Here is a 27,031-nt window from a genome sequence, read left to right on the forward strand (position 1 = left end):
AATCTCTAGGGCCTGATAATCTACATCTGAATACTTAAGGAAGTGAATCTAGAAATAATGGATACATTGGTCATCTTCCAAGATTCAACGGACTGTGTTGCAGTTGTTCCCGATTGGAGGTTAGTAATGTAACCCCTCTATTTATAAAAGGAGGCAGAGAGAAAACCAGAATTATAGACCAGTCAATTTGACATCAGTAGTGAGGAAAAGTGCTGGAGTCCATTCTAAAAGACCTAACATCTGAGTACTTGGATAACAGTGGCAGGTTTGGGCAAAGTCAGTATGGCTTTATAAAATGGAAATCATGCTTGACAAATCTACTGGAATTCTTTGAGGATGTAACTAGTAGAGTTAACTGGGGAGCCAATGGATATGATTTATTGAACTTCCAGAAGGCTTTCAACGAAGTCTCACAGAAGAGGTCAATATATCAAATTTAATGCATGAGAGATTGGGATTAATACATTGAGGTAGTTAGAAAACTGGTTGACAGAAGGAAATAGAGTAAAAATAAATCAAATTTTCTGACTAGCAGGCAGTGATGATTGTGTCTACCACAAGAATCAGTGGTCAGACCACAGCTGTTCGCAATATATATTAATGGTTTAGATCAGGAAATAAATCGTAATACCCAAATCTGCAGATTACTGAATACCCTGGGACACTCAGTTCCCATCCCAGGTCACTCGACAGCCATGTCTCCCTAATCCCAATTAGATCATACCCATTTACATCTATCTGCACGATTAGTTCATCTACTTTATTGCAAATGCTCTGCATGTTAAGGTACTGGAGTTATGCTTGTCTTTTTAGCATTTTGTTTCATTCCTCTGGCAGGATTTCCTCAGCCATATTATTACAATCTGCTGGATCGTGGTTATTCACTATGTCAGCGGTCAGCTGCCCTTTTATGTGACTATAACATAGCACAAATATGACAAACTCTTTAACGCCAGCTGCTTCCAACCCGAAACCAAACCAACACAATATTGTATTGCTCAGAGTTTGGATCAGATTTGCAAACCACTTCAATTTCTTCAATGCTGCATTCAAAAAACTCAGTCTGATCTTTGACTGTTACCAAATCAAAACTTCAATCAAGTAAGACCTCGTCAACCAGGTATTGGCCTTCTCCTGTAGAAGGAGACTCTCTGGGATAAGTTTAGCACTTCCCATACCTTGGCAGCTACCCCTTTCAAATGGTCACCACTGACCAGGAGACCCAACAAAGTATCAAGTACACTAATTCAGCCTTTCATATACTACAACAGTGACAAAGATCTTCACAAGTCAGCAAAAGCCCTCGTATTAAGAAGAGTTGCCGCCACCACATTTCTGTACTCCCGTGAGACCCAGACTGTGTACCACTAGCCCATAAGCACCAAAGTATCTCGACTAGCAATGCCTCTGCTGCATTCTCTGGATTCAATGGGAGGATCGCCAAACAAATGAGTGTTCTCTTTCCAGTCAAACCTCCAAGGCCAACAATAATGGACACTGCTGAAAAGCGTTTACCCCACTTTCCTACTTTCTCAAAGCTCAGTCGTACTTCCAGGGGAGGACAAAGAAACGATTTCAAAGACAGTTTGAAGCTCTCTTTAAAGCTTTATTGGTATCAAGCTTCTTCCATTCTTCAAATAGCAGCAACTGGTCCACCAAGCTGCTTCAAGCTTTACTGGGGAGAGGGCTGGGTGATAACCTGGTGCTATTGTTGTAGGGATTGTAAACCAGAGCCCACTGTTATTCTTTGATGATCTGGGTTCAATCCCACCATGGCAGAGGATGAAATCGAATTCAAACATAATCTGCAGCTTAAAGTCGAATAAAACCAAATCCACTATTCTTATAACCCATCTGAATGCCCCGTTTTGAGAAAGCAGATGACCAGCCTTACCCTGGTCTGGCATATGTGATTTCAGATCCACAGCTGGATGGTTGACTCTGAAATGACCCAACAAGCCACTCCGTTGTATCAAAAAGCTCCAAATACTCAAAACAGATGGGCCACCTGACATTGACCTAGGTTGCAGACAAATCAATGGCAAGCTGTCAACTCTTAACATCTATGATTAGAACCAAAATTGACAATCCCAAAATTCTCAAGTAACAACCTGACATAGTCATGTTCATGAAATCGTATCTTACAGGCAAAATGCCCCTAGACATTGCCCTCACAAGCCCTGAATGTGTTCTGTCCCATTGGCTGGACATATGCAGCAAAATAAACAACACAGTCATATACAGTCTAGGAAGGGTTGTCCTGGGGCTTAGGGTCGATGTTTAGGGCTCCCATAAACACTTATGGCATAAGGTCAAACATTGGCAAAGAAACCTCTGGCTGAGTGCCACAGATTGCCCTCCCTCAGCAGATGATTCTATGCTCCTCCACATTTGAACACCATTTGAAGGAAACACTGAGTATGGCCAGGGCACAGAATGAACTCTGGGGATTTCAATACTTCCCACCTAGAGTGGCTCACAGCATGGCTACTGAGCATTACTGGGTCAACAGATGATGAGGGAATCAATAAGAGTGAAAAACTTGACCTCGCCTTGCTAATCTCTCTACGCTGCAGATGCAACTGTGCATGACTGTATTGGTGGGAATGACCACCGCACAGCCCTTGTGGAGATGAAGTCCAGTCCCTTCGTTAAGAATACCCTCCATTGTGTTGTATGGCATGACCATCGTGCTAAATGGGTCACATTTCAAACAGGTCTAGCAACTGAAGGCTGGACGTCCGTGCAGAGCTTGGCCATCAACAGCAGTGCTATTGTGCTTCACCAGTCTGCAAGCTCAGGAGCGAGTATAATAGGAAGGAACGGCATAGTGGTAATTATGCTGGACGAACACCGAAAATGCTTTGGGGACCAGGATTGAAATCCCACAAGGGCATATGACAGAATTTTAATTTCTGTTGGAAATGTAGTGGAGGGAGTTTCAATTAATTCATTGGGTTATTTGAGTAGAAATTGTTTCATGGGATGTGAGGGAAGGTCAGAGGTTCACACTGTTATAGAGCAGCTACAGGCTCAAGGAGCTGAATGTCCTTCTGTGCTGTGACAATCCTGTGGTGTCCCCCATTCTTAAAATTAAACCAGATGATTTACCCTGGTTCAGTGAAGAGTGTAGGAGGACATGTCAGGAACAGCAGAAGGCACATTTCAAACACAAGTTGTCAACCTGTTGAAGTTGCTGATTCTGAGATTAGTGTCCTCCGTCTAAATAAAGGCTACTATGATGGCATGAGGCATAAGCATGGCTAACAAGAGAAATTAGGTATGGTATTAGATCCAAGAAAGGAACATACAAATTGGCCAAAATAAAAAAACAACAGATCAGAGTATTGGGAGCAGTTTAGATCTCAGCAAAGGAGAACAAAGGGTTTGATTAACAGGTTTTTTTTAGAAAAAAAGAGAGCCAGCTTGCTGGGGATGTATAAACTTTTATAGATATGTGAGGAGAAAAAAACTGGAGCTGAATGTAGGCCCCTTGAAATCAGGAACTGGGGAACAAAGAGATGGCAGACCAATTAAATACATTGGTTCTGCCTGAACCAAAGAAATTGCTTGAAAAGGTCAGCAGTTCTGAGGAAGGTCACTTAACTCGAAACATTAACTCCGATATTTCCAGACCTGCCAAGCTTTTCCAACAATATCTATTTTTATTTCTGATTTACAGCGTCTGCAGTTCTTTTAGTTTTTAATCTACATTGCAGAATATTTAAGGAAGTGGCCGTAGAAGTAATGGATGCATTGGTAATCAGCTTTAAACGTTTTCTAGGCTTTGGAATAACTTTACGGATTGGAGAGTAGCTAATACAATGCTGATACAAAAGGAAGTAGAGAAAAAACAGGGAATTATAGACATCAGTTCCTGATGAAGGGCTTATGCCCATAATGTTGATTCTCCTGCTCCTCAGATGCTGTCTAACCTGCTGTGCTCTTCCAGCACCACACCTTTTTGACTCTGATCTCCAGCATCTGCAGTCCTCACTTTCCCTTTATTGGGTAGTAAGGGGAATGCTGAAGTCTATTAAAAAGCTGTCATGGCAGAGTACTTTGGAAACACTGACAAGATCAGACAGAGTTGAGTAGATTTACAAATGGTTGATATATCCACTGGAAATTTAGAGACTGTACTAATACAGTTGATAAGAGGTGTGGTTTACTTAAACTTTCAGAAGGCTTTCAATAAGGTCCCATAAGAGATTAGCATATAAAATTAAAGTGCATGGAATTAGGGGAAGTGTACTGATATGAGTAGAGAATTGGTTGGCAGGTGAGAAACAGAATAAATAAACTGGTCATTTCTGAGTGACAGCTTACGACTAGTGGAGTATGCAGGGATTTTTGCTTGGACCTCCTGTTATTCACAACATATGTTAATGATTTACATGAGGGAACAAAATTAATATCTCCAAGATTACAGATGATATTTAGCTTAGTGGGAGAATGAACAAAGAAGGATGCATAGAGGCTTCGGTGCAATTTACACAAGTTGAGTCAGAAAATGCATGGCAGATGAAAAATAATGTGGATAAATGTGACGTTATCCACACTGGTAGCAAAAACAGGAAGTTAGATTATTATCTCAATGGCAAGATGTTATAAAAGGTGGAGATACAAGGAAACCTGGGTAAAAATATGGGTGCAGTCGTTGGTCAAAGAGACAAACAGTATTGGTTTTCTTAGCAAGAGAATTAGAGGAGCAAGGATGTCTTTCTGCCTGGGTGAGATCACACCCTGGTGTATTGTATATAGTTTTTGTCTCCTTATCTGGGAAAGGATGCTCTGGCTACAGAGAGTGGCTATGGAGGGAGAGCAAGGTGACTTATGAAGAAAGTCTGGATTGGTAAGGACTGGAGTTTAGAAGGATGTTGCTGGGGTTGGGGGCAGGGGTGGGGGAGAGGGGAGAAGAGATGGTGATGGAATCTCATAGGCTATAAAATTCAGGATTATATGGGACAAATGCAGGAAGGATGTTCCCAATGACCAGGGAGTCCAGAACCAGGGGTCATGGAGTTATACAGCGTGAGAACTGATCATTTGGTCTAGGGTATGGGTAATGCCATTTAGGACTGAGATGAAGAGAATTTTTTTCAGCCAGAACATGGTGATCCTGTGGAATCACTGCCACAAAAAGTGGTTGAGGCCAAAATACTGAGTGTTTTCACAAATACTTGGATATAGTTCTGAGGGCAAAAGAGTATGGGGAGAAAGCAGGAACAGGTTACTGAGTTGACTGATTAGTTGAATGGCATAGCACTGCTGAAGGTCTGAGTGACCTACTCATTGTTCTTGTATGCTACTGACAGAAACATAAAATATAAGTATTAAGCAATTCCAAAACCAGTTGGTCAGGTGTTAATCCTGTAATGCTGCCACATCAGTTATGAATGATTGTGAACAATTAAACAACTCCCTGGAAGAGCTGACTCCACAAATATTGCCCCCGTTCTCCATAATGGGTGAACCCAGAAGGTCAGTGTGAACGATGGAGCTGAAACATTTGCAATAACCTTGAATCAAAATTAATGATCCATCTCAGCATCATTTGGAGGTCCCCAGTGGTGTGAATGTTAGTCTTTAGCCAATTTAATTCACTCCATGTAACATCAAGACAGGTCTGCCCTCAGTCAAGCTGATCCAGTACAGCTACGACGCTCTCATCTACCCAACAATGTGAGTAACTGCCTATATATTTTCTGTAAATCTAACATAGCCAATTATTGCCCCATCACTCAAACATTAAATAAAGTGATGGGAGTCATCATCAAAAATGCTGTCAAGTGGCTCTTGCTTAGCAATAGCCTGCTGTTTGGTGATTTAAGTTGATTTTGTCAGATCCACCGAGCTCCCAACATCATGACCGCTTTAATTCAAACATGGTGTCAAGGTTGCATTTGACCAAGTGCAGCATCAAAGAACCCCAGCAACACTGGAATCACTGAGAATCGGGGAAAGATTGTCTATCGGTTGGTGTCATACTTTGCATAAAGGAATATGGTTGTGATTGATGGAAATCAGTCATCTCAGTCACAGGACAGATCTCTGCAGATATTTCCAGGTAGTGCCTTGAAGCTGAGATTGTCTTTAACCACTTCACCATTGATCTTTCACCTTACAATGGAGGGAAGTAGAGTTGTTCAGCGATACAAATCACATAACACCAGGTTATAGTCCAACAGGTTTAATTAGAAGTACTAGCTTTCAGAGCGCCACTTCTTCATCAGGTAGTTGTTCAGTGATGATTGCTCCAAGTTCAGCACCATTCTGAACCTCGTGGATTCAGAGGGAGTAACTACTAAATGATTCAAAATACCAACAATATCCAGGCTTGAACTGACAAATAGCATGTATCATTCATGTTACACAAGTGCCAGGCATTGACAAACTCCATGGAGAGAATCTAGTCATCACCCAATGTAATTCAATTTAAGCACCATCACTGAATCCCCCACTATCAGCATCTTAGGGTTATCATTGATCAGAACCTGAACTAGACTAGTAATATAAATACTACGGCTACAAGAGCAGGTCAGAGACTGGGATTACTGAAGGGACTAGATGAGAGTGGTGCTGGAAAAGCACAGCAGGTCAGGCAGCATTCCTCCTCTGATGCTGCCTGACCTCCGAGCTTTTCCAGCACCACTCTAATCTAGACTCTGGTTTCCAGAATCTGCAGTCCTTGTTTTTACCTTACTAAAGGGACTGACACACCTCCTGACTCCCCAAAGTCTGTTCACCATCTACATGGTTAAAATCAGGAGTGTGATGGAGTTCTCCCAGCATACCTGAATGAGTGTAACTCCAGGAGAAAGTGAGGACTGCAGATGTTGGAGATCAGAGTTGTGTGGTGCTGGGAAAGCACAGTAGGTCAGGCAGCATCTGAGGAGCAGATTTCAACAGCATTCAAGACTCGACATTGTCCAGGACAAAGCAACCTGCTTTATTGATACCACATTGGCAAATATTCACTCTTTGCACCACTGATGGATAGAAGCATGTGTGTGTCATCTACAAAATGCACTGCAGAAATTCATCATGAATCCTTAGCACTTTCTAAACCCACGACCTAAAAGGACAAGGGGAGTGGATAAGTGGAAACACCACTGCCTGCAAATTCTGTTCCCAGTCACCCCCTATCCTGACTTTGAAATATTTTGTCATTCCTTCACTGTCACTGGGTCAAATTTCTGGAACTTCTTCCCAAACAACATTGTAGATGGATCTATACCAAATGGACTACATCAGTTCAAGAAGGTAGTTCGCCACCACAACCTTGAGGGTAACTAAGGATAGGCAATAAATGCTGGCTCAGTTGGACATGCCCACATCCCCTGATTGAATGAAACGCAATGCTTTGAATTTGCTTTTCTGAAGAAGCAGGAATAATGGTAGAGAAAGCAGTCTCTCTCAACCCCAAGAGACTTTCTTGCCTGTGTATCAAAAGGTATACACGTCGAGAATCAGTCTGTTCAGTTATGTGAAGACACACTGCAAAAATTCATAACCCTGAGTAGATCTCAGTCTTGAATTGATGGATGGTTGATGACGATGGTATTAATCATACTTAGGAGAAAGTGAGGACTGCAGATGCTGGAGATCAGAATTGAAGGGTGTGGTGCTGGAAAAACACAGCCGGTCAGGTGGCATCCGAGGAGGAGGAGAATTAACGTTTCCGGCTTAAGCCCTTCATCAGGAATGAGGCTTGAGGGCCAAGGGGGCTGAGAGATAAATGGGAGGGAGTGTGGGCCTGAGGGGGGGGGGGGGGATGGTTGCTGGGAACACGATAGGTAGATGAAGGTGGGGTGAAGGTGATAGGTCTGAGAGGAGAGTGGAGTAGATAGGTGATAAAGAAGATGGACAGCTAGGGTTGTTCAAGAGGGTGGTGCTCAGATGGGAAGTTGGGACTGGGATAAGGTGGGGAGAGGGGAAATGAGGAAACTGGTGAAATCCACATTGATCCAGAGGGAATAGTCTCTCCGAAACACGGTGGGGAGAGGAATATATCTCTGGAATTTGTTTGTAGGTGGCAGAAATGGTAGGTGATGATGCAGCGTATCCAGAACTTGGTGGGGTTGAAGGTGAGGACCAGGAAAGATGAGAGACCATTTCCTTCGTGACTCCCTTGTCAGGTCCACCTCCCATTCTACACCACCACACCCTCCCCTCCTGGTACCTTCCCCTGCCACTGCAAGAACTGCAAAACCTGCACCCACCCCCTCCCCTTCCATTTCCATCCGAGGCCCCAAAGGATCAAGGATCCTTCCACATCTGACAGAAATTTACTTGGACTTCCACACACATCACCTACTGTATCCATTGCACCCAATGTGGTCTCCTCTATATTGGGGAGACAGGACGCCAACTTGTGGATCATTTCAGAGAACATCTCTGGGATGCCCACACCAACCAATCCCACTGCCCTGTAGCTGAACACTTTTTCTAACTTCCCCTCCCGTTCCACCAAGGACATGCAGGTCCTGGGCCGCCTCCATTACCAAGCCCTAACCATCCAACACCAGGTGGAATAATTCCTTATCTTACATCTTGTGACTCTTCAACCACACAAAGTCAATGTGGATTTCATCAGTTTCCCCATTTTCCCTCTTTTTCCACCCCCCACAATCCCTGTCTCAACCTGCTATCTCGGCACTGCACTCTTGGACAGTCTTGGATGTCCGTTTTCCTTCCCACGTATCTGCTCCACCCTCCACTCTGACCTATCAGCTACTTTTCGAATTCCCATCTACCTTCCCTTGCAGTCCCACCCCTCCCATTTATCTCTCCGCCCCCTTGACCCTCAAGCCCCATTCCTGATGAAGGGCTTATGCCCAAAATGTTGATTCTCCTTCTCCTCGGATGCTGCCTGATCTGCTGTGCTATTTCAGCACCACACTCTTTGACATAAATCATAATTGTATATCAGCATGTGAGAAGAAAGAAAAGTGAACCAATTCTGAGTTGCATCACTTCAGGTATCCTCCATTTTGTTCAGCCTCTAATAAACTTTATCCTAATCATATCTTTCCTGTCCTGAAACTAAATTTATCATCATACTGCGAAATGTATCCTTGATCTTTCAAGATGTGGGTTTTGGAACACAGCATGCTGAATATCAACTGAAATTTTGACTTATTCTACATATACTGTTTTCTTTTTAATCAATTTGATGACTATTGAACATCTATTGAAATAGAAGACTTGTCTTTAACAGGAATGATTTGGATTATTCCATGCACCCCTGAGAACTCACTATTTTAATATTGACTAATGGATTCATTTAGAATTTGCCAGTAATTCACAGCCAATATTGTGCTTTGCTTCCTTGAATAAAACTCTTTGATTGGCTATTGTTAACCCTTCTACCATAGGATTCATGGCATCAGGGTCCAATTATAGCATACGTCTTGAGTCTTTACGGATAAAATTCCTTTTCCACAGTAGTCTGTTTTTCCACAGTGACTCATACAGCTGCAACATTACTTATACCAAGTGTTTCTGAAATTATTTTTTAGTGTGGAAGAATTGCTGGGAAAAGCTACTGTAATTAATGCATTTTGAAAAAAAGACCAGCACTGTGGATAATTAAAATTTGAAATATAAATGTAATATTCTAAAAGTACTCAGGTTTGCAACATTAATGCAGAGAAACAGCATTTTAAGTTTAAAACCTTTCACAAGAACTTCAACCTAAAAAAGTTCTGAAGAATCATCGCTAGTTGTGTTAACTTCTTTCTCTGCACTGATGCTGCCAGACCTGCTGAGTTTCCCTTCGTCTCTGTTTCTCTTTGTTTCAGATCTCCAGCATCATTGTCCTAAAACAGTGACCCTGTTCCTCTCTTTGCGCATTCCACCAGACTTGCTGAGTATTTTTTTGCATTTCATGTTCCACTTTTTAAAAAATCCTTGATTTGTCACACATCTTAGTTGTTTAAGTCTGTGTAAACTCCATTTCTTTGTCATTGAACATTGGCTTCCTTTCTCAGCCCCAGCTGTAGTACATATGGGTAATTTTCTTGCTGCTCAGAAATGCAGAACTGACTTTTGAAGGCTGGATTTTCTGTACTGATTTTATGGTCAAATTATAGAAAGCACAGTTGCAAGCACTGACTACCAGCTTTCTGTAATATTGCACTATAGGCTGATCCAAGAAAATCCCTGACATGTTTGAACAGGCAGCTGGCCAGAGATACGTTCTGTGGTGACAGTATGTTTTCTTTCATCAAACATTTGTCGTACATTTCTATTGGTGACACGTATTGACTATTTTAGAAAACCAGTTTAATCTGTTGTGTAATACAAACTAAATATTCTGGACCATCTCCGCCTCCTCCTATAGAAAAACAAATTTAACATTTCCAATTCATCATGACTTCATCAGAACTGAAGTATGACGTTACACTCAGTTAACTCTTTTTCTCTTCCCACAAGTGCTGCCAGAGCTGCTGAGTTTTGTGCAGACTCTGTTTTTATTTCAGATCTCAGCATCTGCACTACTTTGCTTTCATTGTCGTTTCTTTTCAATTTTGGTCCTATTGTGAAGGTTGGAACATAGAACATTGTTTCTATGTCTATGATGATGCCACTTTTTTAAATTGCTCAAGTACAGATGCTGCAAATGTACACGATATACAGTAAATCATTTTGGATTTAATCTGATATTGCAATTGTTATTTTCTCTTCTGGTGGTTTTACAATCTCCCTCACCCCTACTCCCAGCAATTTTTCTCGTGTGAAGCTTTGGGGGAATCTGATGCATAGCTTTTCATGGCTTGCATTCATTGCCAGGAGCAGCACTGGAATATGCCAAATTAGAGCACTTCTACTGAAAATAAAATCCTTACATCATGTGTAGAATTGCTTTACTTACATTTCAACCTCCCCTCCTTTGAAAAGGTCAGTATGGGTCAGGAAATTGCTTTGTACAATTTCTGAGAATGTATGTCTGTGCATATTTGATTCAATCATCAAGTCTGCCTCTTTCCACCTCCATGATGACCCTTGCCATTATCATCAGCTCAACAGCTGCTGAAACTCTCATCTGTACTTTTGTGTCCAAACTTCAATGTCACAATAGTCTCTTGAGTGGCCAGTCTGGTTTATAACTATCTCTTGTTTATCAGGTATTTTTCTTTATTCATTTTTAGGACATGGTCTTATACCACTAGAACGTCGTTTCTTGCTCCAGGAAAGATTGTTGCATTCCTCTAAAGTTGTGTTAACCCAGTACACCCAATATTATAAATTTTGGCACTTTGTTTTCTTTTAATGCTCTTGATACAAGTGAGAAACCATAATAAGAGTGTGAAACTACAACATGATGTCTGTTGCTGAAAATATAAAGCAATCTTGGTATTCATTGCAGGCAAAGAATTGGAAACAGGCACTTATTACTCAACCTTAACAGTTTTGTATTTTTGTTACATTTTGAAACATGACTTCCATTTATTGCTTAGGCCAATACCTTCGCTTCACAGAGCATGATGTTGTAAAGTAATAAAATGTTTAAGTCTTATACAGTTATGCTAAATAAAAGCTCTAGGAGCCTATGAGCTGAATTGTTGTGCATTGTCTTTACAGAATTTATATGTGCAATAATATAAGCGGAAAATACTGGAGAAACTCAGCAGGACAAGCAACCCCTGAAGACAGAAAGAGCATTAATGTTCCGAATATGACTCTTCAATAAAACATATAAGTCTGAAATTCAAAAAGTAAAATGAAGAAATGGATAGCCTAAAATTCATGTAAAACAAAATTCTGGAATGCTCAGTAGGTCAGGCTACATCTGGAGAAAGAACGATAAAGTTAATATTTCAGGTCAATGACCTTACATTATGATTGGAAAAACAGAGAAATGGGATTGTCAGAAGAGATTAATGGACAATAGGAATGATGGACAAGGCTAATGGGGACAAAAATAGGGCAAGGAACAAGTGTTGAGTTTAGAGAATTAAAACATCTGCCCTTTTACTTCTCTTCCCAATGTCAATGGCCTTAAAGACAACTTCCTGGTGAGAATAAGTTATTTGTTTTAACATTGTGGAAACGATTCAACAATTTGGGACTCTTTTTTAATTATTATACACCCATTCAGTCATCAGTTTGGCCCTGATTTTCTGGTTGCCTGTCTTTTTATTCTCAGCCCTACCCTCCTTCTGACCTCTATCCTCAATTTCTTACATTGAGAGTCACTGGAGAAACAGCTGGGCAACTTTTGATTAGTTTTCCTGACGCGTGGTCAATAATTTTGGACCGAGAGAATCCAAGATGGCGGCAGCCTGTTAGGATCGCGTTTGCTGGGCTCTATGCCACAACACCGACCTGACAGAGCTTGAAGCTCTGGAAGCAAAAGTCTGTTGGGGTCTGGTAGATGAACTTGAAAACAGGCAGAAGAAAGAACCTGTGCATTGTTGGCATAACGCAGGGAACAGGTAGTGAGCGATTAGTGGAGTTCAAGAAGAGTTTCGCAGAATTTCTTACTTTGGAGTCTGAGAAGGGAAGGATAACAATTGAAAGGTCCTGCCAGATCATGGCACAAAAGCCAGGTGCAGATCAGCGCCCACATCTTATTCTGGTAAGGCTCCATCATTATAAAGACAAGCAAAGGGTCATGGAAGCCTCCAAAGCCCAAGGGAGGGATCCAAGGGCATTGGTATGTGGCGGTTCCATAGTCACATTCTTTTAGGCCTTCTCGGCGACAGTGGTCTGGAAAAGGAACTCCTATGCTGGCATCAAGAGCTTGAGAGAGCTTGGGATCCAGGATCCTCTAAGATCTCCAGTGGTGCTTCAGATGAATCATAATGGATCCATTATGTTCGACTCACAAGAGAAAGCGAAGTACTTTGTGGGCATGTTAACTTAAGTCAAACAGCCGAATAGGCGTAGAGGACAGAGCTGTTCGGTTTGTTCTTCTTTAAAAAGGGCTTGGTGCAGTCTCCTTTCTGATAATAAGTTGAGTTAAATGATGTCCGGGATGGATAGAGTATTTATCTGTAATCTCTATGTTATGTTAAGTGATGGGTAACATTTATTTTTAGTTTATTTGTTTATAGTACTAGCCTTGCTCTTGTTTTTTTTCTCTCTATCAGTTGTCGGTGTATGTGATGTGACCCTAGCTGGTAGGAGTTGAGAAGGCAGTTGGGATGGTTAGTAGGGTTGTAGGATGTGTAGGTACCCTCTATGAATGGGGGAGTAAATTCCTCCAATCAGTGGCTTTTGGCAGTTTTTCTGTTTTGGCTGTATGTAGTTTTTGTAAATTATGTAGATTTATTGGCTGTCGTTATTTTAGTCTATGTAATATTTGGGTTTTGTGGAATCTTTTGCATTAACGTTCGGTGATCTGTAGTTTGGGTTCTTTTTCTCTGGAGTCTAAATAGTGCTATAGAAGGTTATGGCTAAGGATGTGTTTAAGTGCTGCACCTGGAATATTAAAGGGATTCATTCACCAGTCAAGCAGAAGAAGGTACTTTCCAGACTTAAAAGGGAGACGGTGGATGTTGCCTTATTTCAAGAAACACACCTGGATGATGCAGAGCATTTGCAGCTGCAACAGAATGGGTATGACTGGGTTTATTTTTCATCTTTCAAAATGAGGAGTAGAGGGTAGCCATTTTAGTTAAATGGGAGATTCTTTCTAAGCTGAAGTGTATTAAAGACACACAGAGGAGATTTGTAATCCTTAAAGCTTTGATGCATGGAGAAGACTACGGGATCTTAAATGTTTACTGTCCCCAGGCCCACCCCGTTAAGTTATTCACAGACATACTTTCTAGACTGGTTAACCTTGCTTCTCAGCATATTATCATAACAGGGGATTTCAACTGTCTAATAGACCCCACTGCAGACAGATTGCCTAAAGGGCCTCCGTTGTCATCTTTGCGATCTAAACAATTAAAGGGTTTGTGTGCTGAATTGGGGTTGGTAGATATTTGGAAGCACCTTCACCCTACTGGCAGGGACTTCACATTCTTTTCGAACCCACATAAATGCCATACCAGGATTGCTCTTTTTCTGACACCTGAAGCATATCTGGACTCAGTGGCGTCATGTACAATTGGCACACTCACTGTTTCCGATCATGCCCCATTGTATGTCATGGTTAAGAGTAAGGATACAGTGGTAGGCTCAAAGCACTGGAGACTGGACCCTTTCATCCTCCAGGATAGCAAGTTTATCGAATTCTTTTCTACTGAATTCAGGGCTTTTTTAGATATTAATTCAGGCTCAGTCAGTAGCCCATCAATAATTTGCGAAACAGCTGAAGCCTATGTGAAGAGGTTAGCTATTTCCTATTCAGCCAGTAAGAAGCAACGGACAGGGGGACAGCAACGCTTGCTCGAGATGAGCATGAAAGTAAATGAAAAGGCATAGTTTGTCAGGCTTTCGCTGGCTAAACTGCAGAGGACTGCAGCGCTTTGGTCTACACTGAACTCCATGCTCACACGGACAGCCAAAAGGGAGCTTAATTTGCAAGTCCAGGGCTGTTTGAACATGGGGATAAACCAGGCCAGTACTTAGCATACCTTGCCAGGAAAAGGAGTGCTCCCTAAGTCATTACCTCGATCACAGAGGCTACTGGAAATTACCCTGCAATTGTAAAAGAATTAATGCAGCATTTTGGAAGTTTTGGAGTATTTCAATCTGAAAACTGTGATGGTGAACAGGTTAGGATGGAGTCTTTTTTTTAAGAACTTGGGCCATCCGGGAGTGACTCCTGAACAAGAGTCTTTTTTCAATGCCCCATAATCAGAGGAAGAAGTGCAGGAGGCTGTGAGGCTGTTCCAGAATGTAAAGGCGCCTGGTCATTACAGGCTACCCAGTGAGTTCTATAAGGAATTTATAAATATGTTGTTAGGGCTGATGCTTGTAGGTTTAATGACTGACTGACTGTCATAGTCGTGGCCTCCTCCCACCATCTTTGAGAGGCAAACATCTCTCTCGTCCTTAAAGGGTAAGGTCCCAGAAGACTCTGCTTCCTATAGACCCATTTCACTCCTGAATATCAACTTCAAAATCCTGTCTAAGACTCTGGCATTAAGGCTAGAAACTGTACTGCCCTCCTCATTAAGGAAGATCAGACAGGATTCATAAAAGGTCACAGATCAACGGATAATGTCAGCAGGTTATCTAACGTGATCCAAGCATGTCAACAGCAATTGGTACAGAGATTAGTGATCTCCTTAGATGCGGAAAAGGCACTTAACAGGGTCGAGTGGCCATACTTTTTTTATACTTTAAAGTGGTTTGCCTGGGAGAGGCCTTCATCAGGTGGATGGGGGTTTTGTATATTGATCCTCCTGCTGTGGTCCTCACCAATGTTGTGCGATCAAGCAATTTCAATATTTGTAAGGGCAGTCAACAGGGCTGGCCCTTATCACCGTTGCTTTTCACATTGGTGATCGAACTGCCGCGGAAGCAATGCATAGGGATCTCACTATAAGCCCTCGAGAAGAGGGGACGAAGTGACATAAGATTGTATTGTATGCAGATGACATTCTTGTCTTATCAAACCCAGTAGTCTCAGTGCCACACCTGATACAATGCATCAATTTAGTTAGTAGCTTATCGGGCTACAAGATCAACTTTGCGAGATCAGAGGCCATACCCGTGGGTGGTCTCCTGAGAGTGCGTGATTCTGAGGGCAGATCTCTGTTCCCCTTTAGATGTTCGCAGGAGGGTTTTCTCTATTTAAGTATTTTTATTACTCCCATGTTTGATCAGCCTTTTTAAACCAATTCTGTCCTTTTTATTCGACAGAATCAAGCAGGACTGTTTGTAGGTGGGAGGCGCTTCCGATCTCTTGGTTAGGTCTGGTAGCCCTCATTAAAATGAACACTCTGCTCCACCTGTTGTATCCTGTGTGAATGCTACCTCTGCTCTTTACTAAGCAAATATTTAGAAGACTGAGTGCTGATGCAGTTCTTTATCTGGTATCACAAGTGACCCCTAATTAAATTGACTAAATTGCAGTTATCTTACTGACTGGAGGAGTTGGCCTCCCCAGATATCAAAAACTATCAATTAAGTTTGTTGTTATCTTTATGTGAATGACTGGGCCCTGGGGGAATCCCTCGTTCACTTTGGTTGGACATCGAAGCATCTCAGGCAAGAGGCCCCTTTACTAGCCTGTTGTTCTTAGACAAAATGAGAACAGTTAAGGAATATTTCCATAGCCCAATACTTAGCAACACAGTCAAGGCTTGGAGGGCAATGCGTCAGGGTAAAGGCAATATTGTCAAAACCTCACTTTTGACACCCATGCTGAGTTTTCAACCAGGAATGATAGACTTGGAGTTTAAACTATGGGCAACTCGGGACGTGTCTTGTCTAGGTGATTTATTCGAAGGGGGACATTGATATCCTTTGGCTCAGTTATATAAATTGCTGAGAAGGGACCCTTTTTCATTTTTTTCAAATTAGAAATTTCATACAAAAGAAACCACACTTCTAACTGATTCTTATAGGTCCAACATGGAGAAGGTGTTGAGGGTACTTTATCTGTTCTGCATTTATCATCTATTGGGTGAGGCTCCCTCAAATGAGACCGAACATTACGGGAGAGGGAGCTGGACATTGAGATCTGGACATGGGAGGATATCTGGGAAAATACAAGAAGGATCTTGATTTGCAACAGGACCCACGCCTTGCAATTGAGCATTCTTCACAGGGTCCGTTTAGCCGAAGATCGCCTTGCAAAACTTAAAGCGGGAGCTTCTCCAATGTGTCCTAAATGTAAAGTGAGCGTGGGCATGCTCACTCATTGTCTTTGGTCCTGTCACAGACTGTGGGCATACTGGAGCGTTGTGGTAGGTGAAATAAAGAAGGCCTTGGGGGACTGAGGTGAAAATGGACCTGGTATCTCCTCTTCGTGATTTTATTAATTCAGTTTTTAGATGTACACAAAACAAGGTTTTCTAGTATCCTCACGTTTTGTGCCAGAAAGAACATTCTATTAGGTGGGTGTTGGAAAATCCCTCTGGGCTGGCGTAAGCTGGTCATTGAAGACATCCCCTTGGACTTCCTCATGAGTATGGTACACCATAAAACTGAGCATTTCTGGTGGCTCTTTTTGAACAAGCTGGGTACAGATTTGTCCACCATACTAATAAGAATCTTTATATAGCCATGGCAGTACTTGGAATAAATCTAGTATCCAGGAAGGAGGAACTACAAACATGAATATGTATAAACTTATGCACTCGATGATTAAGGGCTATCACTTTGTTTTGTTAAGTTGTCTTATTAATAATAATAATAATAATATTTCCTTTTTTAGCTCAGTTATTAGTTATAATTTATCTATGTAATTAGTAGGTTTGTTTTTTAACATTGGTTTGAATTGTTTGATTTTGAATCTGTTGTAATATTCAAAAAAATAAATTTTTCCTTTTTTTACAAGAAAATAATTTTGGACCACAATTACTGCCCTGTAAATACCGATTATGCTGCTGCAATCATATCTCCTTTGAGTCATTTTTGTTTATTTGCTTATTCCATTGTCCTATCATTTAATATCTGCTTTCAATGTGGGGAGGTGATGACCTAGAGTTATTATCGCTGGACTGTTAATCTCGAGACCGAGGTAACAACCTGGTTCAAATCCTGTCTTGGCAGATGGTGAAATTTGAATTCAATAAACGTCTGGAATTAAGAGTCTCTGAAGATGATCATTGTCAATTGTTGGAAAACCCTATTTGATTAAAAAATGAGGTCTGCAGATGCTGGAGATCACAGTTGCAAATGTGTTGCTGGTCAAAGCACAGCAGGCCAGGCAGCATCTCAGGAATAGAGAATTCGACGTTTCGAGCATAAGCCCTTCATCAGGAAGGGCTTATGCTCGAAACGTCGAATTCTCTATTCCTGAGATGCTGCCTGGCCTGCTGTGCTTTGACCAGCAACACATTTGAAACCCTATTTGATTCACTAATGTCCTTTTTTAAGGAAGGAAACTGCTATCCATGGGTCTGGCCTACATGGGACTCCAGAACCATAGCAATGTGGTTGGTTCTTAACTGCCCTACAGGCAATAAATGCTGGCATAACCAGTGACTCCCACATCCCTTCGATGAATTTTTTAAAAAAACTGGAACAGACCTATTCTTGCCAGTCTACTTGCTTAAAACCTTTTTGTCTCCTCCTTACAGCTCTCATGGAAGATCATCAACCTGAATAGTTCATTCTTTTTCAGTCTCCACAGAAACTAATCGGCTGAGTATTTCTAGTGTGTTTTGTACTATTTCATATTTACAACATCCTCCGTATTTTAATTTTGAGCTAATGTGTATTGTGACTGATTGTGACAACAAATGGTGGTAGAACCAGTTAGGCCACATTTTTGAAAAAGCTACCGTCGCCTCTTCTCCTATGAAGCAATTGTAATGAGAGATTTCTACACCTTTAGCAGAAGAGAAAAATAAACACTGACTGAAATTTAGTGCACCATCGTTGCTTTATACATCAAACAAAGCTTAAGATTCAGCATTGTAGAAAACAAAAGTTACTATCAGCACAAAATATATTTTAACACAACAGTTTTTAATATAAATCCTTACTTAAGTTTTACTGAGATTTCTGTTTTATAAACACTGCCTGGAAAACACCCAATCTATTAATGAGACCTGCCTAAACATTCGCTCCAAACCCAGAAACCCAGAGGGAAAACAATAGGCTCTTAGCCTCAACATCAACTCCAAGGAAGTAATATGTGGGAGGGTGAAAGACCAGTGAGTCATTTCAACATCACTTCCACTATAAAGTCCAGAGTCAGTGTCATTGGGCTCACCAGTCTGACATCTTGAGTTGTCCGTAACATCACTGTTTGGTGTTTTCAATTCCATTACACCTCTTTGACTAGGGTTAATCCTATAAAGTGTATGCACATGAAGTGATCATTTTTCAATGACTAGCACTAAGTCCTCAGATCCTTGCATAAGTTCCTTCCAAAGTCCAGTCCTTCCTGCTGATCAAAGTTCCCAGCTTTTCAGATAAAACTGAAAGGATTGTAAACCAGAAGTTTATTTTGTGCACACAACTGTTGAAATCTAGTTAACTCTCAAATCAACACGAAAATGTTCTTTTCTGTAGAGCTCATATAGTGTGTTCTGCCGAGCATTTGGTTTTTCTGGGATCTAAGATTAAAATTGTCAATAATTTTTTTCAGAAGACTGTGGGAGACACAAACATTGTTTACTTGGAGGGCAAATAACCAAAGACATTTTATTAAAAAGCTAAGCCTAATTGTCTGGAACAAAAACAGAAATTGCTGGAAAAGCTCAACAGATCTGGCAGCATCTGTGCAGAGAAATCAGAGTTAACATTTTTGGTCGAGTGACCCTTCTTTGGGTCACTGAACCAGAAATATTAATTCTGATTTCTGTCCACAAATGCTGCCAAGTCCTGCTGAGCTTTTTCCAGCATTTTCTGCTCTTGTTTCTGATTTACAGTACCCACTGTTTTTATCTGATTGGAGATTGGAAAACCCTATAATTGTTCTAATACAGAATAACGTACTGCAAATGCTGGAAATCTGACATAACAATAAAAATTACTGGGAATGCACAACAAGCAGGCAGTAAATGGGGAGAGAGAAATAGATTTAACATTTCCAATTAAGATGGCTTTCTCCAAATGAACGATTCTCAGGTTGTCACTCAGGCTTTGTGTCCAATCAATTTGGCAAACCTGAATTTAATATAGAATGTCTGTCTTTCAGCTATGTAGGAGATTGTGAAATTAACGTGGAGGTGAAGAAAGTATGTAAAGCTGGACTGAAGGGAATGCAGGTATGTGGGATATTTTGAAATTGTTTCTTTGTTCTAAACTACTTCATAAATTGCCTGTTACGATTTTATCTCTGATCCAGAATTTAAAACTCAACTACGATGTTCAATCAGGAAATCTGTGACCCTTGGCATGAGTACTTATAACAAATAATGGCGGCACCGAGGCTCCGTGGTCACAACTGCTGCTCACAGTGCCACAGATCTTGGTTTGATTCTGCCCTCAAGTGACTGTCTGTGTGGAGTTCACACATTCTTCCCGCATCTGCGTGGGTTTCCTCTGGGTGCTCCGGTTTCCTCCTACAGTCCAAAGATGTTTAGGTAAAGTGGATTGGCCATGCCAAATTGTCCAGAGATGTGCAGGGTTACAGCAATAGGTAGGAGTCTGGATCAAGGTGGGATAAAAGAGTCAATAGGCTAAATGGTAAGCTTCTACACTGTAGGGATTCAATAATCTATGAAATTACAGAATTATGTAAAGGAGGTTTTATTCCCCAATGCTGCCAGATTTGCTGAGCTTTTCCAACAACTTCTGATTTTGTTATTCCCCACAATGTTAATCTCTGAAAAGATGTTGCTATTTTAACTATGTATAAATTGGTAATCTATACTTATGCCCTTTTTCTCTTTTTTCTATTTCCATTTTACTTTTCATATAAGGCCCGGTCATGAAAGGGCAGAGACATTGTCTTTGTTCTCTTATTTTACTTTTTAAATAGTCTCTGGAGGATACACCAAATGGCAATGGTTACTCATTATCTAACTCTTTTTGACTTTCTGAAATATCTGCCTTGTGCTATTGTTCCTGCGCTAACTGCCTGTTTATGTCAGTGTTCCTTCATCTGCATTGGCTTAAAATCTGTAATTGTCTACACCAACAGCATCTGCGCCATATTTTAACTGATTGGTTTTAAAAGGACACAACTACCTTTTTCTGAAGGAAATTGATGCGCAACGAATACTGGCCTTTGCTGGTGATGCTTGCACACCAAGGACAAAAATTGCCAAAATATGCCTCTTTGCTCATTCTTAAAGTCTGTTTTATCTTTTCTGTCTTTATGCAGTTTCACTGTGCAAAATTGTCACAACCTGGCAATCACATACATTCTTGGTAAATTTGCACATTTCTGATTTAAACAGGCAAAAGTAAGGATAGTGCATGTGTTAATATGAGGTGAGTAACTTCAGGAATTGGATAACTGTTGGTATCTGCTGTTGGCAGTTGGGAAATAATTATACTTCCTTGTACAATCTTTGTTAGTTGTAACCTTGAATGAATTGAATGTGCAGAGTAATGCATTGAAATTACCATTCGTTTGTGAAGTTCTTTAATCTTCAGATCCACTCGTATCAGCTTTAAATTGTGATTTGATTTGTTTGCCTATCTCATCAAAACTTATTGATGTTAACAATTAGAAAGTGCTTTGGTCTTTTAAAGCTGGTGTTTGGTAATGGTTATGGTATGTGTTTGTATTACAGCTACACGGTACACTCAGAGTGATCCTAGAGCCTTTATCTAATCAGATGCCCCTGGTTGAAGCTGTGACTTTATTCTTCATTCACCGACCAGTGAGTCTTTTTTTTCATTTTATTGCATTGTTTACATTTCAATTTTTTTCTAACAGTGGCTCCAACCACAAAGCACTCTTACCCATTTAAAGTGGTGTTATGAGGCTCTAAGGCTCAGATTCCCAACACATTGGGCTCTTCAGTGAGGTAAAAATAAAGTGATTAGATATCTTAGGTCCTATCCACAAACATGGCGTTTTCTCTTTCTCTAATGCTGGGCAAGTTTCATGTAAGTACAGTCTGCGGACAAAGCTGGCCTTTTAAATCATCAGTATGCTCCTTCCTCACCTCTTTTGACATCGCTTCTAGTGTGCAACACAGAGTTAGATTTTGCCAAGCCAGATATGAGCATCGGATTTGTTTTGGTAGCCAGGGTACCCTTTTGGAGAGGTAAGGTACCATTTTGAAGATGGTCCTGGAACACATTTGGACCAAGGTCAGGAGAGATCATAGGCCCTTCAGGATTGTTAAGTAGGTATCAAATGTAGGTAAAACATGGATCAACCCATTATTGTAAAACTGCGTGGACTTTTCAATAGACTATAAAAAAAATTTGTCAGAGGGACCTGTCCTATCAAAAAAGGCATTTAGAATTTTGCCCTTTAATACTTTAGAAGAAAAATCTGGAGTTTTGTTTTTATAAAGTTATTGCTTGCTATTTCATTTGTCTCTTGACATAAGGTTAAGAACTTACATTACTGGATTGTTGCTACATGACTGATTTCACAATGATCCTTTACCACAGTGGGACACATTTCGTATCATTGGACAGTTAACAAGCAGTTATTGAATCTTTACTATAGAAGCATGAATTCCAATGCTTTTGCAACTGAATGAAATATTTATGTTTTATGGCTTTATTTAGTTGATGAAAATGCTTTTAAAAAGGGATTTACTGAAAGAAAGTGTTTATTCCAATATAAAGTCTTCAATTGATAGAGCTGTTTATTTCAACACTGCACAGGTCTTGAGGTCCACCTATGGTGGATGGTAGGTATAAGGTAAAAGACAGTGGAGGTGAGCATTTAGAATCATGGAATCGCTGCATTATGGAAGTAGACTTTCAGCCCATTGAGTCTCTGAAGAGCATCCCATCAGACCCATATCTCTACCCTATCCCTGTAACCTTGCATTTCCTATGGCTAATTCACTTACCTAGCATCTCCATGGACACTATGGTCAATTTACATTTGCCATATTTGATCTGTGTATATAAGGTGCTATGAAGGGTAGATAAAAGTACATAGAAACATAGACAACAGGAGCAGGATGAGGCCACTTGGCCCTTTGAGTTTGCTCTACCTTTCGATCGCTTGTCATTAGTTCATAAAGGGCAGTGGGAGAAGGTATAGGAGCAAGCTTTAGTATGAGGTTAATGGGGTGGCTAGTGGTGATTTATGTAAATGTTAATGAAGGGTAAGGGTCAGGGAGCAGGAGGCAGAGGATATTTCATGGTTTATGCTTTGTTTCTAAGTTTTTTGGCAGATCCCCAAGGCAGACCCACACCTCTGCTTCTAATGCATCCTGCCCTTACAAACTTAAAATAGCAGCCAGTTTTAAAAGTTCAGGTATGCAACTGGAAATTGTCCCATCTCTGTGCTCCTGACATGGGATTGAATACACCTGGGTCTAAGGGAAATTATTTATTTAATACCAAGATTCTTATTTTGTGGATGCAAATCCTCAAAGCCAAGCACTAGCTGCATTTATTAAGTTAAATGTGATTTAATCCATCCCCCTGTCGGTACAGGGGACACCTCATTGGGGCCAAGTGCTGGAAAATGAGATTTAAATAGTTAGGTGCTAGTTTTTGACTGGCACAGACTCAATGGGCCCAAGGGCCCTTTGTGCTGTAGGTATCTCTAATGTGCAGCATTATTTGTCTCAACAAAGTGCATAAGGGGTTTGCATTGAGTTCATAACAGTGGAGGCTGGCTTCATAGGAGTCCAGGCTTGTTCTGAACATGTTTAACAAGGACTATTCTTGTCATGGTAGTTCAAAACATGTCATCAAACCGATGCAATTTATAGAAAAAGCAGATTAGAGCTCCTGTATATCCCATTCCTTGATCCAGTGGACATTTACTGGCAGACTTTTGCTCAGCAATGCTGTTCCATATGAGCACATGATGGAAGATGAGCTGTAGGATGGATTTATCAGATCCTGATGGAGTGATAAGTGAGGTGTGGCACAGGTGGTTTCAACCAGCTGTGGGTTGTTGGTGAATGTGAGGAGGAATGATGTTTGCAAGGACAAGAAGCTGAAAGAGAGGAGTTGAGCAAAAGATACCAGTTATGGTGCACATGATTACATTCACTTGAAAGTCAACAAGGTGCGTGTGTTTTGACCTTTGCCAAGCTGATGCAAGATATATTAGGCAAGTGCTAAAGTTGAAAGTGTTGTAGCAGCAACATCACATGTAGATTCAGCAAGTTTGAAGTCAGTTGTTTCTAGTTTTCATCCTTTTGCTGCTCCCTTCAGAAGGTCACAGATCAATAAAGTCCAATCCAGAATTTTTCCCAAGTATGCTATGTTGGGATCACACTTTACTCCCTAACCATCCATGTAAATGTACAATTCATTTGTTGGCATTTGCATTTTGGAGATGGAATATACTGGTTATAGATTTCGAGGATTCAGTTTGAGATACTAATTGTGCAGAGGTCCACCAAATTTGTAACTTCTTTATTAAGGATCTGGTGGAGGGTGTCAAAGGATGGAGATTTGAGGGCACGACTGATGTCATCAGCATAAATCAATTTACAGAGTGTGAATGATGGCAACTTATTTGTTTACATATTGACCAGTGTTTGGTGCTGGCACTGAACTCCATGGCAGTCAATTGGCCTGTCTTTTTGCAAGCATTTCTCCCTTGCCTGAGGTGAATTCTAACTGGTGTAGGAATGCTTTAAACTGAGGTAATCTGTGGCATCTCTTGCAGAAGAATAACATTTTTGTTTCCCAAAGTACAAGATAACCAAGTAAAAAGTAAAAGCTGTGATGGTAGGGGAACTCAGCAGCAATAATATTACTCAACATCAAGAGGAGATGGCTAGATTCCATTGTAGGAAATAGTCATTGCCTGGCATTGTGTGACACAGATCGTTACTCAAGACCATAAGATAGAGAAACAGAATTAGGCCATTCAACCCATTGAGTCTGCTCCACCATTCAAAGATGGCTGATACATTTCTTAACCCTATTTTCCTGTCTTCTCCCTGTAATCCTTGATTCCCTTACTAATCAAGGACCAATCTCTCTCTCTCTTTTAAACACACTCAATGACTTGGCCTTCACAGCCATTTGTCACAACAGGTTTCACAGATTCACCACCCTCTAGCTGAAAAAAAAATCTCCTTATCTCATTTTTCCATTTGTCAGCCCAAGCCTGAATATTGTTCCGATCATGCCACATGCAGGCAATGTGCTTCAGATACATGTCATGCTAATTTTCCAAAAATGCCTGTCTTTTTGCTGGGAGCCATCCAATCTTACTCTTAGCGCTTTCATTAAATATTCATGACAGACCCAGTAATATTGGCCTTTCCATGGAGAGCCCATCTGAGGGAAATTGAGGAGGTGAGGTCATAGGAAACCCTTCAGTACAGCAAAAGGCCAAGTTAGCCTTTTTTTTGTTGCTTAAACATGTGACTCATTGACATTCCAAATCTTGTATGCTTCAGGGCATCACGCCAACAAACGTTAAGAGTTTTCAGTCAGTAAGGACTGCAGATGCTGGAAGTCAGTCAATAAAATGTGAAACTAGAAAGGCACAGCAGGTCACAGAGGAGCAGGAAAGTTGATGTTTTGGGTCTGGACTGGGGAGGGGAGAGGGAGAAGGTTGGGACTGGGATGGTGATAGCTAGATGCAGGTAAGGGTGTATTGTGATTGGTCGGTGGGAAGGGTGGAGCGGATAGGTCAGGTCAAGGAGTTAGGGAGAAGAGGAAGGGTTGGACATGTGATGAGATTGGGGGTGGGACATTTTGAAGTTGGTGAACTCTTCCCTGATGAAGGGCTTAGGCCTGAAACGTCGATTCTTCTGCTCCTCGGATGCTACATGACCTGTGCTTTTCCAGCACCACACTCTCGACTCTAACTATCTTTAGCTGCTTCAATAACTTGTCCTTCATTGTAATTGGGAATGTTTGCCTTCAATTTTTTTTTTGTTTGAAAATGCAATTGTGTTGTTGATGGGTTTGAGTTGGAGACAGAGATTTATATATTTCAGCAAAGTACACCCTAAAGAGAGCAAAACATTTTCATTTCCTTATCAAAATTGCTGATAAAATAGCTAATTTTACATGAAAAATGGGAGTGCTAAATTAATTATCTGCCTATAAATTTTCATTTAAAAAGGTTCCTATTTTTGCATGTTTTCATCACCTCATGATTCATTGCAAAAATACAATTTTTTTTAACCCAGTTTGTGTCCCTTGCTGCATTTCTCCATACTCCAGCCTTGGCTTTCATATATCAGAAGCATTCTTTGCTTGACAGTTGCAGATCTGGCCGGACTGCTGACTATCTTGGCTCCAGTTTCTGCAACTTCCTCCTAAAATCCCATCTGGCTCTGTTTATTTTTCTCTCTTCACCTTTTTTGAAAACTATCTTGCAGTAGATTCCTTTTGATCAAATTTTTATTCTCCATTCCATCTCTCTCCAAATTGTTTGGCAGCTTGCCCTTTTCATTTTTCCTTCTGTCCTGTGTTTTTTCTGCTGAAGGTTACGTAAGTGTATAATGTTTTTATTGATGTCCTAGTCAATGTAATTAAGTGATTGTGATTGTTATTGAAATAACTCCACAGAACTTAGTGTCCCATCACCAATTTGCTCTGTCTTTATACATGCATAGTACTTGATACTGGTCCAACTTTCTCAGAACCAGCTATGAGTGAACATAACCTCTGATGCTCCTGTTTATATTTATCAGTCAGGCCTTCCTGAAGAAGGACTCATGCTCGAAACATCGATTCTCCAGCTCCTTGGATGCTGCCTGACCTGCGCATTTTCAGCTCTGATCTCCAGCATCTGCAGTCCTCACTTTTTCCCTTCCTGATTGGGGCTGTTAACCTGGTTCAATCAGGGAATTCATTTTCTTTTGAGGTCTACCAGGCTAAAAGGTTGAGGGACTTGAGGCTGTTTTCATTAGAGAGAAGAAGGTTGAGAGATGACTTTATAGAGACCTAGAAGATAATCAGAGGGTTAGATAGGGTGGACAGGGAGAGCCTTTTTCCAAGTATGGTGACGGTGAGCACAAGAGGGCATAGCTTTAAATTGAAGGGTGATAGATATAGGACAGATATCAGAGGTAGTTTCTTTACTCGGAGAGTACTAAGGGTATGGAATGCTTTGCCTGCAAAGGTAGTAGATTTGCCAACTTTAAGTACATTTAAATCGCCATTGGACAAGCATATGGATGTACATGGAATAGTGCAGGTTAGATGGGCTTCAGATTGGTATGACAGGTCAGTGTGACATCGAAGGCCAAAGGGCCTGTACTGCGCTGTAATATTCTGTGTTCTATACTCTCATTACAATCATTACAGTTATTGCTATAATTTTTCTATCAAGTCATAATGTTTCCTTCCACTTATTTCCTGTGATAGCTTTGAAGTGAATTTAGATCATATTTCTGCAGATTGTAGCAAGATGTGCATGTTTATCTGATAA

At 40.9% G+C, this 27,031-nt stretch overlaps 1 protein-coding gene across 2 annotated transcripts in view; it reads left to right on the plus strand.

Annotated features, from left to right (window-relative positions):
* LOC132817063 (extended synaptotagmin-3-like) overlaps window positions 1–27,031 on the plus strand; it is a 138,956-nt gene that overhangs the window by 57,701 nt on the left and 54,224 nt on the right. For both annotated transcript variants that reach the window (XM_060827155.1, XM_060827154.1), the window contains exons 5-6: window positions 19,724–19,793; window positions 21,270–21,359. In XM_060827155.1, the coding sequence (XP_060683138.1) occupies window positions 19,724–19,793; window positions 21,270–21,359 (160 nt within the window). The remainder of the gene's footprint in view (window positions 1–19,723; window positions 19,794–21,269; window positions 21,360–27,031) is intronic.

This window comes from Hemiscyllium ocellatum, chromosome 7, assembly GCF_020745735.1.
Source record: "Hemiscyllium ocellatum isolate sHemOce1 chromosome 7, sHemOce1.pat.X.cur, whole genome shotgun sequence".
NCBI classification, from domain to species: Eukaryota; Metazoa; Chordata; class Chondrichthyes; order Orectolobiformes; family Hemiscylliidae; genus Hemiscyllium; species Hemiscyllium ocellatum.